At 47.8% G+C, this 13,232-nt stretch overlaps 1 protein-coding gene across 1 annotated transcript; it reads left to right on the top strand.

The window, feature by feature from the left end:
• The first annotated feature begins 12,007 nt into the window (after positions 1 to 12,007).
• LOC147976120 (uncharacterized) lies at positions 12,008 to 12,607 on the top strand. The gene is made up of 2 exons (XM_087520736.1): positions 12,008 to 12,252; positions 12,325 to 12,607. Exons 1-2 carry the CDS (start codon positions 12,008 to 12,010, stop codon positions 12,605 to 12,607), a joined length of 528 nt encoding a protein of 175 aa, XP_087376862.1.
• The last annotated feature ends 625 nt before the right edge of the window (positions 12,608 to 13,232 follow it).

Here is a 13,232-nt window from a genome sequence, read left to right as displayed (position 1 = left end):
AGCCCCCTCTATGCCTATATATATCTTCCCTCATTCGAATCACGGGCGAAACCCTAGATTTTTTCTCCTCCGTCGCCGCCGGACACGTCCGGACGGACCGGACGCGTCCGCTCCGCCCGCCCGCACCAGCCAGCAGCCGCCACATGTCCCTTGCGGGACCGCTTCGCCGCCGCCGCCGCTGAGGCCCGCCGAGCCCAGCGCGGGCCCCCGCGGCCCAGCTCCTCGCGCCGCCCGCGCCCTCCTCCTCCCGGTGCCGCACCCGCGCCCGCCGCCTCCCTGCCGGCGCCGCCCCGCCGCCCGAGCCGCCACTCCGGCCAGCCGCCCGCGCCGACGCCGGCCGGAGCCGCGCCTCGCCTCCCGACCGCCTTACCTCGTCGCCTCGCCGCCCCGCGGCCGGGACCGGCGACCCCGCCGCCCTCCGCCGTCCTCTCTGCCCAGACCAGAGCTCGCCGGCGACCTCGGCACCGGCCGTGAACAGTGCCGCCGCCACCTCGGGCTCCATGCGATCCAGATCTGGATCGGAACTACAGTAAACCCTAGGAGAGGTTGATTTTTTACTAAGTCCCAAAATTATTGATCCATATGCTCCTGTTCGCGGCTCCGTAACTTTTCATCCGTAGCTCCGATTTGGGCGTGTAGCATATCAAAATGTTCATCTCAGAGAGTACATCATTTCATTCCAGTGCATCATTTTCATTTGAGCTCATCTTGATGCCAGAAATGCTATTAGAAGTGGGCTACTTGAGTTAATTGTCAGATCTGTTACTCCGTTTAGCACTTTTGTCATTTTTGCCATGATTAATGTGTGCATGCTATGCCTGTGAGTTCTACATTTGTTTTGTTAAGGGTTTTGTCATCTTTCCAGAGGTGCAACCCATGTATTTTTAGGATGTGCGTGGTGACTTGTGCAAGCTTGCAAAGTGGTGCACTTGCTAATTCTGTTTTCAGGGACTTAGTGATTTCACCAAGTCCTGGGATTGTTTAGTTCATGATGCCATATGTTCTTGTTGTTTCCTAGTGATCCGTGCCTCTTTTGAGGATGATCAGTAAAGGAGTTTTTGTTAATCTTGTAGTGCTCTATCCATCCATGTCTTTTTTTGCAATTATGGAGCACCCTAGCTTGAGTCAATCGAGCTCTACTTTTGCTTCGTTGTGAATCTGGACAGATCGTCAACTTGTTTGCGATTTTGCCGATGTTCTTGTAGTTGATCCGTGCATGCTATGCTATTGTTCTTGTCATGCCTAGCTTGTATTTTGCGCCTTCTTTAAGGATGTATGCTTGTCTTGCCATGACTTGCACCGTGGTGAGTGCATCGAGCTCATAAACATGCCTTCGTGAGTTATGTTTCAGCATGTCCCAGTTTTCACTAAGTCTGAAAACTGATTATGTTTTTGCTATGTTCGTGTGCTTGTTAGTATATTTTGTGATCCCTTTTGGCTCAAGGTCACTAAGGGACTTTTGTTAAGCTTGTTCAGTAGCTCCATGCCATGTCTTTCTGTGTCATGTTCAGGTCTTGTAGCATGTTGTTTTGTTGCTCCGAAGAGGGCTATATGATCTGAAATTCCAGACAAGTGTTAATTTCACTAAGTCTGAGATCTGTTTTACCATTTGCGTTTTTGCCATGCTTGTTTGAACCTGTTAATGGATGATTTGGCCATAGCTCAGTGCTAGACTTTTGTTAAGCATCTTGAATGCTTCCCTGCCATGTATTTTGTTGCCATGTTTGGTGGCTGTAGCATGTCCATCTCATTGCATTTAGATGCCTACTTGCTGTAAATCGCAGACCGGTGTCATTTTTGAATCGCTTGCCATTTCCAACCGTAACTCTGATTCCGGCGTTCTTTATATCGTTTTCAAGCGATTTCATCTCATCTTTCCAGTGGCACCCTTGGAATTCCAAGTTGAGGCCAGGTTCATGCATTTCCTGTCATATCTTGCATTTTGCATCCCGCATCGCATCCCGCATAGCATATCATCTTTGCATCGTGTTGATTGAGTTTGCACGTGGTTGATTGTATCCTTGTTGCTTGTTTGTCTTGTTTGGGTAGAGCCGGGAGACGAGTTCGCTAACGAGGAGCCCGTTGAGTTTCTTTTAAGGATCCAGTCAACTCTGACAACTGTGCAGGCAAGATGATCATACCCTCGAAATCACTACTATCTTTGCTATGCTAGTTTGTTCTCTCTTTTGCTCTGCCATTGCTATGATGCCTACCACTTGCTTGCAAGCCTCCCAAATTGCCATGTCAAACCTCTAACCCACCATGTCCTAGCAAACCGTTGATTGGCTATGTTACCGCTTTGCTCAGCCCCTCTTATAGCGTTGCTAGTTGCAGGTGAAGATTGGAGGCCGTTCCTTGTTGGAACATTTATTTACTTGTTGGGATATCATTATATTGCTATGTTATCTTAATGCATCTATATACTTGGTAAAGGGTGGAAGGCTCGGCCTCTCGCCTAGTGTTTTGTTCCACTCTTGCCGCCCTAGTTTCCGTCATATCGGTGTTATGTTCCTGGATTTTGCGTTCCTTACGCGGTTGGGTTATAATGGGAACCCCTTGATATTTCGCCTTGATTAAAGCTTTTCTAGCAATGCCCAACCTTGGTTTTACCATTTGCCACCTAGCCCTTTTCTTTCCCTTGGGTTCTGCAGACTCAAGGGTCATCTTATTTTAACCCCCCCCCCCCCCCCCCGGGCCAGTGCTCCTCTGAGTGTTGGTCCACCTGTCAGCTACCGGTGGCCACCAGGGGCAACTCTGGGCTGGCCTACCCGTACCTAGGACAATCTGAGTGTGCCCTGAGAAAGAGATATGTGCAGCTCCTGTCGGGATTTGTCGGCACATTCGGGCGGTGTTGCTGGTCTTGTTTTAACCTGTCGAAGTGTCTTGAATTACCGAGATACCGAGTCTGATCGGAACGTCTTGGGAGGAGGTCTATTCCTTCGTTGACCGTGAGAGATTGTCATGGGCTAAGTTGGGACTCCCCTGCAGGGATTTGAACTTTCGAAAGCCGTGCCTGCGGTTATGGGCAGATGGGAATTTGTTAATGTCCGGTTGTAGATAACTTGAACCTTAATTAATTAAAATGTATCAACCGAGTGTGTTACCGTGATGGCCTCTTCTCGGCGGAGTCCGGGAAGTGGACACGGTGTTGGAGTAATGTTTGCGCAGGTTGCTCTCTAGTTTCTCGCTCGTGCTTTGCCTCCTCTTCTCGCTCTCTTTTGCGAATAAGTTAGCCACCATACTTGCTAGTCGCTTGCTGCAGCTCCACTCATATTTTTACCTTGCCTTACCTATAAGCTCAAATAGTCTTGATCGCGAGGGTGCGAGATTGCTGAGTCCCTGTGGCTCACAGATTACTATTACACCAGATGCAGGGCATGATGATTCCGCTCCAGGAGACGCGTGTGAGCTCAAGTGGGAGTTTGACGAAGACTCTCAACGATACTATGTTTCCTTTCCCGATGATCAGTAGTGGTGCCTAGTTGGGGGTGATTGGGACCGTGTCGCATGTTGGGTTCTCTTTTATTTTGGCGCCGTAGTCGGGCCATGAGTGTTGGTTGATGTAATGTTATTTATGTACTTGATTGACGTGGCGAGTGTAAGCCAACTATGTTATCTCCCCTTTTATTATTACATTACATGGGATGTTTGTGAAGATTGCCTAACTTGCGACATATGCCTTCAATGCGATTATGTCTCTAAGTCATGCCTCGACACGTGGGAGCTATAGTCGCATCGAGGGTGTTACACCTAGGAAGGGAACGACACGGAGGCAGGGAAGACTCGGTAGTTCTTTCCCACGCCGAGGGGAGTACGACTGTACGAGGGTTTACTGGTTCGTCTGCCGTCGCCGGAGAATAACAGCAGGTGTGGGTGAGTAGAGGGATGGCTAGGACAGCGATGGGAGTACGGTGGGGCGGTGAGGCCTGCGCGGCAGCACAGCTGGCCGCAGGGAGGAGGGAGCAGGCAGTCCCGCCGGCGCTTGTTTGAGCGGCTGGAGCAGGAAGAGCAGAGATTGAAGAAGCATGATGGCCGTTCGATGGACATCCAACATTCACTGCTTGTGCGTCAACCTTTTTTTTAGGAAAGCCTCAAATATGTGGAAAACAGCATACAACTCATCGAGGCACGACTTAGAATCTAATTTAAAATCTTGAAATGAAAAAAAGATATTTGAAACTAATTTCCGGTTTGAAGTGTTTTAAAAATGTACAACCCATTTCTCATTACTGATAGGCCATTTTCTCGGCCAGCCGAACGAAGCTCTCCTCGTCTTGAAAGATTTGCAGCCCAACAGGCCTGACAAAGCGACTTACTTGGCAAATCACAAAAAAACTGGGTTGTGGCTGTGGACCCAGCTGTCAGCCTCTCCACGTACAATACTCTTCCGATGGAAGTCTGTCATTGACCACATTGACCACGCCGCGCCAAGAGCACCAAGGCGGTGGACGACGGCGAGGCCTAGGAAGGGGACGACGCGGAGCCGGGGAAGACGCGGCAGTGGATGCCCACGCAAAGAGGAGTACGAGAGTTCACTGGTTCGGCTATGGCGTGAGGCTGCCGTCACCGCAGAATAACAGGGGGTTTGGGTGAGTAGAGGGATACCTTGGGCCAGCGGTGGGAGTAGTAGGGGGCGGTGAGGCCTCCGCGGTGGGAGTAGTAGGGAAGACTCGGCAGTTGTTTCCCACGCGGAGGGGAGTACGACTGTACGAGGGTTTACTGGTTCGTCTGCCGTCGCCGGAGAATAACAGCAGGTGTGGGTGAGTAGAGGGATGGCTAGGCCAGCGATGGGAGTACGGTGGGGCGGTGAGGCCTGCGCGGCAGCACAGCCGGCCGCGGGGAGGAGGGAGCAGGCAGTCCCGCCGGCGCTTGTTTGAGCGGCTGGAGAAGGAAGAGCAGAGATTGAAGAAGCACGACGGCCGTTCGATGGACATCCAACATTCACTGCTTGTGCATCAACCTTTTTTTAGGAAAGCCTCAAATATGTGGAAAACAGCATACATCCCATCTGCCATTATTTCTAATAATTTACAGCCCATTTGCTAATTCTTAAGGTTTTTTTGGAGCCCATATTCTTTTTGTTAGCATTACAGCCCATATTGTGGCCACGGTTAAAAAATTATATGAAATTTTGCATATCTCGGTGCGGCTGAACTGTTTCTAATCCCGAAATTTCGACTCACATTCAAACTGATTTTAAAAATAAAAGTATATCAATATAAAATCCAACAAATTCTCCATGCATAAAAATTAATGTAATTTAAAATCTTGAAATGAAAAAAAGATATTTGAAACTAATTTCCGGTTTGATGTGTTTTAAAAATGTACAACCCATTTCTCATTACTGATAGGCCATTTTCTCGGCCAGCCGAATGAAGCTCTCCTCGTCTTGAAAGATTTGTAGCCCAACAGGCCTGACAAAGCGACTTACTTGGCAAATCACAAAAAACTGGGTTGTGGCCGTGGACCCAGCTGTCAGCCTCTCCACGTACAGTACTCTTCCGATGGAAGTCGGTCGTTGACCACATTGACCACGTCGCGCCGAGAGCACCAAGGCGGTGGACGACGGCGAGGCCTAGGAAGGGGACGACGCGGAGCCGGGGAAGACGCGGCAGTGGATGCCCATGCAGAGAGGAGTACGAGAGTTCACTGGTTCGGCTGTGGCATGAGGCTGCCGTCGCCGCAGAATAACAGGGGGTTTGGGTGAGTAGAGGGATACCTTAGGCCAGCGGTGGGAGTAGTAGGGGGCGGTGAGGCCTCTGCGGCATCATAGCCGGCCACGAGAGGCAGGAGCACGCGGCATGACCGGTGCTGCTTTGGGTAGCTGGAGCAAGAAGACGAGAGATTGAAGAAGAATGACGGCCGTTGGATGTAAATCCAACGCCTTCTTAGGCTTCGACCTACAGGCCCACATGTGAGCCAGTCCATTTGTTTTTAGTCCATTTGGTGGGCTGGGTGAAACAATGATGTAGCATCTATGCAGCCCGTTTAAATCCCATTTGCATTTTTCTCAAAATCCGTGGACTTGCTGGACTGGGTGAAAATATCATGTTGGGCTAGACGGAGAAATGTTATAAAAACATAAATACATGATTGCACGTCAGTAAAATCTTTGCATGCTTATGTATGCAATCACTAGGAGTTAACTTGCCAAGTTATATATAAACAATTATTATTATTATTTTGTAAGAACATTCAGCTTACAAAATAAAATATCATTTTAATTTGATGAGTTAATAGTACGTGGGGTATTATTATTTTTTAGGCTAGACATGGGATAGTTGAGTTGGTTCTAGGGGAAAGTACTGGGAGAAAACTCAGTTTACATCGAAAAAGAAAGTGGGAGAAAATTCAGAGACCTGTTGGGTCCACCTGAGGAGGGGAATATATTGGGAGGAAGGAGATTCAAAGCACGGCAGCCGAGTGAACTAGTTTTTTTACGGACAAGTAAACTAGTTTACATACATAAGCAAATAGCCACTAAAAAAAGCAATCAGGTTAATGCGTTCTTAAAAGAAATATTTCGGACAAAACAGATAATTACGACACATAGGCTAATGCATGAAACACTCAGATGATAAAGGTGCTTATAAACAGATAAAGTACAACATCTAGACCTTCCTGGCACGCTTGATCATGACGCTGCGGCTGTCCGTGTACTCGTCGGTTACGGGAAGCAGACACGCCCTCATGTCCAAGATCTTCCTGTACGTGTCGTAGCATGCGTATGTGTCCTTGGCCGCGTAGGTTATGTAGGCTAGATTCAGAGGTACCTCCCATGTGTTCAGGTCGTCTTCTTTCATGTTGGCGTATCAGGGGTCAATGATGGTCTCAGCAAGGTCAACCACGGAGTTCTTCTCCTGCCCGTTGCTGATGATCTTGTATTGCTTCTGGATGTCGACAATCTTGTTGCACCAGATGGCCGAATCATTGCGTTCTTCCTTCTCTCCATCGTAGTGAAGGTGCAGTCGGCGCTGCCGATGAAACGGGCGAATGCTCCAGAACCTGGTGCAGCCATAGGACTGAGGCGAGGTAGAGCTTCACCGAGTCCGTATAGTTGGTGTACATCACATTCAACTCGGTGCATCCATAGGACTGAACGATAAAGTCAAAGGGGAACTCCTTGCTGAAGTCCATATCCAGCAGGCTCACCCCTCGGATCGCCATTGGAGTCTCTTCGAGTGAACGAGTGTGTAGGCGGCGGCAGCTGTTTGTTTTTCAGCTCTTGGGGAACTGGATTGAACAGTAAGCTGAGTGTGTACAGGCGACAACAGTTACTACCCCTCCCTCGTCTGTTGCACGCCTGGCAGAAGATGCACCCTCGGCCACACGTCGGTTCATGAGCGGGTCTGTATTGGTACTGTAATAACAGGAGTTAGTGGTCACTTTACTTAAATTTAATTAGCTTTAATAGAAATTTATACTTAAAACAAGCAATGCATTCGCTCGTTCTATCAGTGCCACAGGATCAACATGCACAACAATTAGAATTATTATTCTCAGGACGCACATGATCAACACATTTGTCGCACTTTCACAAAGATAATACTACCAAGTTTGAACTGTTTGTTATGGTTGTTGTCCTCTGCATCATCATGACGTGTTTCCCAGCTTGCAAGATTCAGAACCAACAAATAAGATCCAAATAATAATTACAACAAAGATGCCTACACATCTCATTGATTCCCAGCTTGCAAGATTCAGAACCAACAAATAAGATCCAAATAATAAGTACAACAAACGTGCCTACACATCTCATTGATTCCCAGCTTGCAAGATTCAGAACCAACAAATAAGATTCAAATAATAAGTACAACAAAGATGCCTACACATCTCACTGATTCCCAGCTTGCAAGATTCAGAACCAACCCATTAGAGCCTTTTGATAAAGTGAATATCGGGATTAAATCCATCTTGGCTAGCCATGTCATACAATCGAAGAACTTGGCAAATACTCTTGACCGTCACAACATCTGTAGTTGAGTATTCCTGTTTGCATAGCATGTTTGCACAGCACAAACAAGGAGACATGAGAGCATGATTTCGCTTTAATAGCGGCCTCCTTGAACTCAACCTCCAGCTCTACTAGGATGAGGTCTGCCTGGAGTTCCATGATTCAATTCATGCGCCTTTTTCTACAGTTCACCTAAAATGAAGCAAAGATTGCATCATTCAGCTAGCAAGAAGTACTTGCTCTTGTGAGCTGGCAGGTTCTTCTTTAGTAGTTGCACTAAAATTGAGGAACATTAAGGTTGGCTGTCCGACTCATGTAAGGTGCAACTATAATTTTCTTATCCTTTTGTGCAGTTCCACTAAAATAAAGTGCCATTGTGGTGACAGTGACGGCTCCATCTTGCAAAGGCTAATAAAATGTTGCTCGAGATTACCAGCAGAACTTGACGGAGATTTTGGAAACTCCAATCACCATTTTGTGCAGTTCCACCAAAATTGAGAGATGTTGCCCACGTGACATTTTAGTTGAACTGCACAAGACACTCATTCCAAAAAAAGTGTTTTGTGCAGTTCACCAAAAGGTCACAATAGCAACAAGGTGAAATGGATATCCCTATCTGCACAAAAAGATAGAAAGTAAACAGTTGTTGGTCAATAGGGATATACGAAACATATACATAATGAAAAGAAGCATCTTAATTATGTTCATGGCAATCACGCAAGGACAGTAGAAATTTTAAAACGTCAGCAATGCTTCATGTTACCAGAAGAATTACGATCAACAATGAGATTCCTCAAATATGGGATTACTTTAATGGTGGCATTGCTTGTTTACCAGACACAGTAAATCAACAGCAGCTAAAGAGTTGGTTTAAGGGCAGGGGACCGTGGGGACACCAGGACACTCAGCAGCGTAAAGGAGCAACTTATCATACTGGGGAAAACAGCAGGAGTGCCATTTGTAACACAGTTTAATTGCATCTTATCACTGGAGGAATTAGATTAACAATAACACTGGTTAGACATATCCCTAAGGTAACAGTGTGATCGCTTCATTTTACATGCGCCCTTACATTAACAACAGCAAAAGGTTGGTATAAGGACATGCGACAGTGGACGCATCAGCACAATGTACCTACAAGGAGGCATAAAGTGGTGATGCCGAGTTTGTTCATGCTATGTGAGGGTAGCAAACCTAATCCTAGAGACCTTGTACTATGTGAGGGCAGCAAATCTAATCCTGGACACCTTTTACTATGTGAGGGCAGCAAATCTAATCCTGGAGACCTTTTACTATGTGAGGGCAGCAAATCTAATCCTGGAGACCTTTTACTATGTGGGGGCAGCAAATCTAATCATGAGACCTTTTACTATGTGAGGGCAGCAAATCTAATCCTGAGACCTTTTACTATGTGAGGGCAGCAAATCTAATCCTGGAGACCTTTTACTATGTGATGGCAGCAAATCTAATCCTAGACATACTCTGTTGACTTGTCGACCAGCCGCCACTTTCTATCCTTTTTTCAACCAATAATAGATATGTTCCTTATCCAGTTTGTACTGCGTTTTCCCATTATTTCCCTTTTCAACCAAGAGACCGGTTGGGTATCCGGTCTCTACTACTTTCACCATATTATTTCCTCTTTGAATCAAGTCCTAGATTCATGCTACAACTTTCCCCCCTTTATTCATTGTTTGAATAAAGCCCTAGATTCGAATGCATGAAGTAGCTTTACCTCTAATAATACTAAAAATTTAGGTGGCTTTGGAAGAGCTGATGGGAGTAGAAAAAGATGCACATGCAGACACGTGGGGAGCTGGGGCAGTAGAGCAAGGCCGCTTTCGAAGAACTTATACCTGAGGGTCGCCGGGATGTCGGCGGCGGCAGGTCGGATCTGCGGACAATACGGCAGGGAGGAAGAAGGGTCGGAGGACCTCCCGAGCCGGCGCTGTGTCGGAGAGAATGGCACGGGCAGAGGATCAGGCCCCTCCGGCAGCTGTGGTTTTCCTCCCTCGGCGGCGATGACCGCGTGAGCGATGCCTGCGGTCGCCAGCACCGTCTGGAAACGCTGCGCGGTGCGGGGCCACAGGCCGGCGCCTTGGATGATTTGGCACAGCCGTTTGCCGCTCGCGTCCATCGCCTCCATAGGTGCTTGTGGCTTCTGGTCACTTGGTCTTGGATTGGAGTGAGCAGTGTTGGGCAGAGACTTGGGAGTAGATGGATTGGAGTGGTGGGGCTATACTAGTAAGTAGTTGTATGTACTAGTACAATAGTGCGCTCACATAGCAATTTTGTCTCATGCAAGAGCCTGGCTATATGCGTGCTCCAATGTTCGCAACTGCAATGTCCGGTTTGCGCTTGGCTCTTCGCCTCTTCGAGAAGACAAACAATGATGTTACTACTACTGCTTCTACAGTGTCGAATCCACTGATGCATGTCCGTCCACCGCGAGAGGGACGGATAGCTTGTTTAGAAGTACTACTAAGCAAAAGCATGTCCTCGTTTACGAGCAACCACGCACATGGGTGAGGGAGAAGGCGTGTAGTAAAATCAAGCTTCTCCTCATTGTACGAGTTGACGCGACACATCATAGCACTGGCCCCACATGCTTGCCTCTAAACTTGGCTGAAAGACCCGCAATGTACAATATATTTGCTACAACCTCTAACATTTACCCACCACAAATTGGAATACATGTGGCCGTATGTATCGTTCTCGTGCAGAGGCTGGGGAGTCCCCCCTTTTCGAAAAAAACAAATTAAAATATAGATATTCCTGTCTTGACCAGATGAGCGTGCAAACTACAATCACCAGGGTGTCAGGTAGGGCTAGAAGACTATTTTAATTTTTTTTTAAACTTCGATACGACCACATAGCATGGAGCCGACCCCAACAATTTTAAGCTTACAGGCACGGTACACGCTATCCTAGACTACTCTACACATGAAACTGTCACACGAGCGTCCGGGCTGCACTTGGCTCTTCGCCTCTTCGGGAAGTCGAACAATGATGGAGTACTACTGCACTGGAGGAGTACTACAGTATGCTTCTGGCCATCTGACACCGATTGAACTGCTGCATGTCCACCGCGTGCGGGAGGGAGAGCGTGTAGCGAAAGCTTCTCCTAGTCTTGCCAGCCACCACGCTCATGGGCGAGGGAGGGACGCTCGTACCTTTGCGTGTATGACAGGTGGGCCTGACAGGTGTGTGGCCAACCTGTCATACAGCCAAAGGCAGGTGCAGTTAAGTCCGCGAGGGAGAGGATAATCAAACTTCTCGTTGATGTACGAGTTGACGCGACACATCAAAGCACTACACTCGATAAATTTCAATAATTTGTGTTTATCGATGCATTAATTATAACGCATGCATGCATGCCGTGACTCTCCTTTTGATACTCCCTCCGGTCCTTTTTACTCTGCATATTAGGTTTTTCTGAAGTCAATCTCATCCAACTTTGACCAAATTTATACAAAAAATTATTAACATTCACATAACAACATATTTATTATTAGATCCATCTCGAAATATATTTTCATATTATATTTATTAGATGTTATAGATGTTAATATTTTTTAATATAAATTTGGTCAAACTTAGCAAACTTTGATTTCAGACAAAGCTAATGTGCGGAGTAAAAAGGACTGGAGTGAGTACTTGCATGTGTTGATTTAATGCACCTTGAAGTAGTATAAAATATGTGACGGTAAAGCTTTGTAATATCCCGGCCCAAGTCGAGAGATGGTTGTGCACGAGGGGGGCGAGATCATGCAGACCAAACAGGATCCGATGATGGAGCTCTCTAAGGTCTCGATGGACCTCACCGTGCTCCACTGCCCCTTGTGCCTCCGCCCCTTGACACCTCCAGTGTATGAGGTTCGAATACACCTCGTCCGTTCGGCTGATTGAGCAAGGTGCAGGTTTCTTGATTGATGTATGTTCGATTGATTTCTACAGTGCAAGGGAGGGCACCTGGCCTGCGCGGATTGCCGCGTCGAGCGCCCCGGGAACCAGCAGTAGTGCCAGAAGTGGGAGCGCGGCGGTGGCTTCGACATGCGGAACACGGCGGTGGACTCCATCCTTTCGTCGGTGAGGGTGGAGTGCCCGCACGAAGGCTGTGGGCTCTACGTCACTTACCACAAGCTCGCCGATCACCAGAGCGTGTGTCCGCTCGCGCCCTGCAAATGCCCCGTGCCCGTCTGCGGCTACGAAGGCCCGCCGCCGGCGCTCTACCACCACATCAGCATCGCGCATCCCATGCCCGTGCACAGGATCCAGTACAGCAAGGTGCTCCAGCTGTAAGTGCCACTGTCGGAGCCACGGCTCTTGCTGTTCACGGAGGAGGACCGCCACGAATTTTTCTTGGTCAGCTGCGTGCTTGACATCGGCGCGCCTATCACCGTGTTGGTCATCTGCATCAGAGCGGGGGCGTCCCCATTGCCGTACTACGTGGCCAAGCTGTGGGCGAACGGCCCGCCGGGGGAGCCCAAAGGCACGACCGACACCGTCAAGGTGGAAATGGAGGTGACAAGCAGCAAGGATCCCGGCGATGTCGACGTGCATGAGCTGACCTTCTTGACAGTTCCGCCCAAACTGCTGGCCAGGGCTAAGCTTGTGTCCCTCCACATTCGGATTGACAAGCTCACGTCCTAAATGTTTCTACAGTGCCTTTTGTTTATCTTAGTAATATGCTAATATAGGGATTACCTTGGTCTACTTTAGCTTAAGAAATGGTGGGTTTTGGTGGCGATGCAACAATTACTTCGACATCAGATCAGTAATTTCCAACAGTCGAACGGATATTTTTGTGTCTGTTGGATATAAAGTTCCTTCGGGTAAGAAGTACTACTTGTCATCAAAATGGATAAAAGGAGATGTATGTAGATGTATTTTAGTTCTAGATACGTCCCTTTTTATCCATTTTGATGACAAGCACTCCCTCCGTTCCACAATACATGCCTTCCATTTGTCAAAATATAGATGTATATAGACATGTTTTAGTATATAGGTACATCCATGATAGAGCCAATCGGATGGTTGAGAACACTACAATTCATAGCTACAGATGCGTGTGTGACTCCCAGATGCAGAGGCCGGGGGTCATCATCCTCCTTTTCAAGAAAAAACAGACGCGTGTGTGAGAGGACGAGTGTGTGCGCGCACATCTTCTCTTCCTGTATAAGGTACTACTAAACTCAGAGTACAAGTTTTTGTGGGTGGCACGATGGTGCGTGCGAGAAGTCCCGAGAGATAGGTTTAATGTGTCTGAAAAAAAGAC

Source organism: Triticum urartu, chromosome 4A (genome assembly GCF_056163025.1).
Source record: "Triticum urartu cultivar PI428250 chromosome 4A, HENAU_Tu73, whole genome shotgun sequence".
Classification (NCBI taxonomy): Eukaryota; Viridiplantae; Streptophyta; class Magnoliopsida; order Poales; family Poaceae; genus Triticum; species Triticum urartu.
This window is presented reverse-complemented; position numbering and strand designations above follow the sequence as displayed.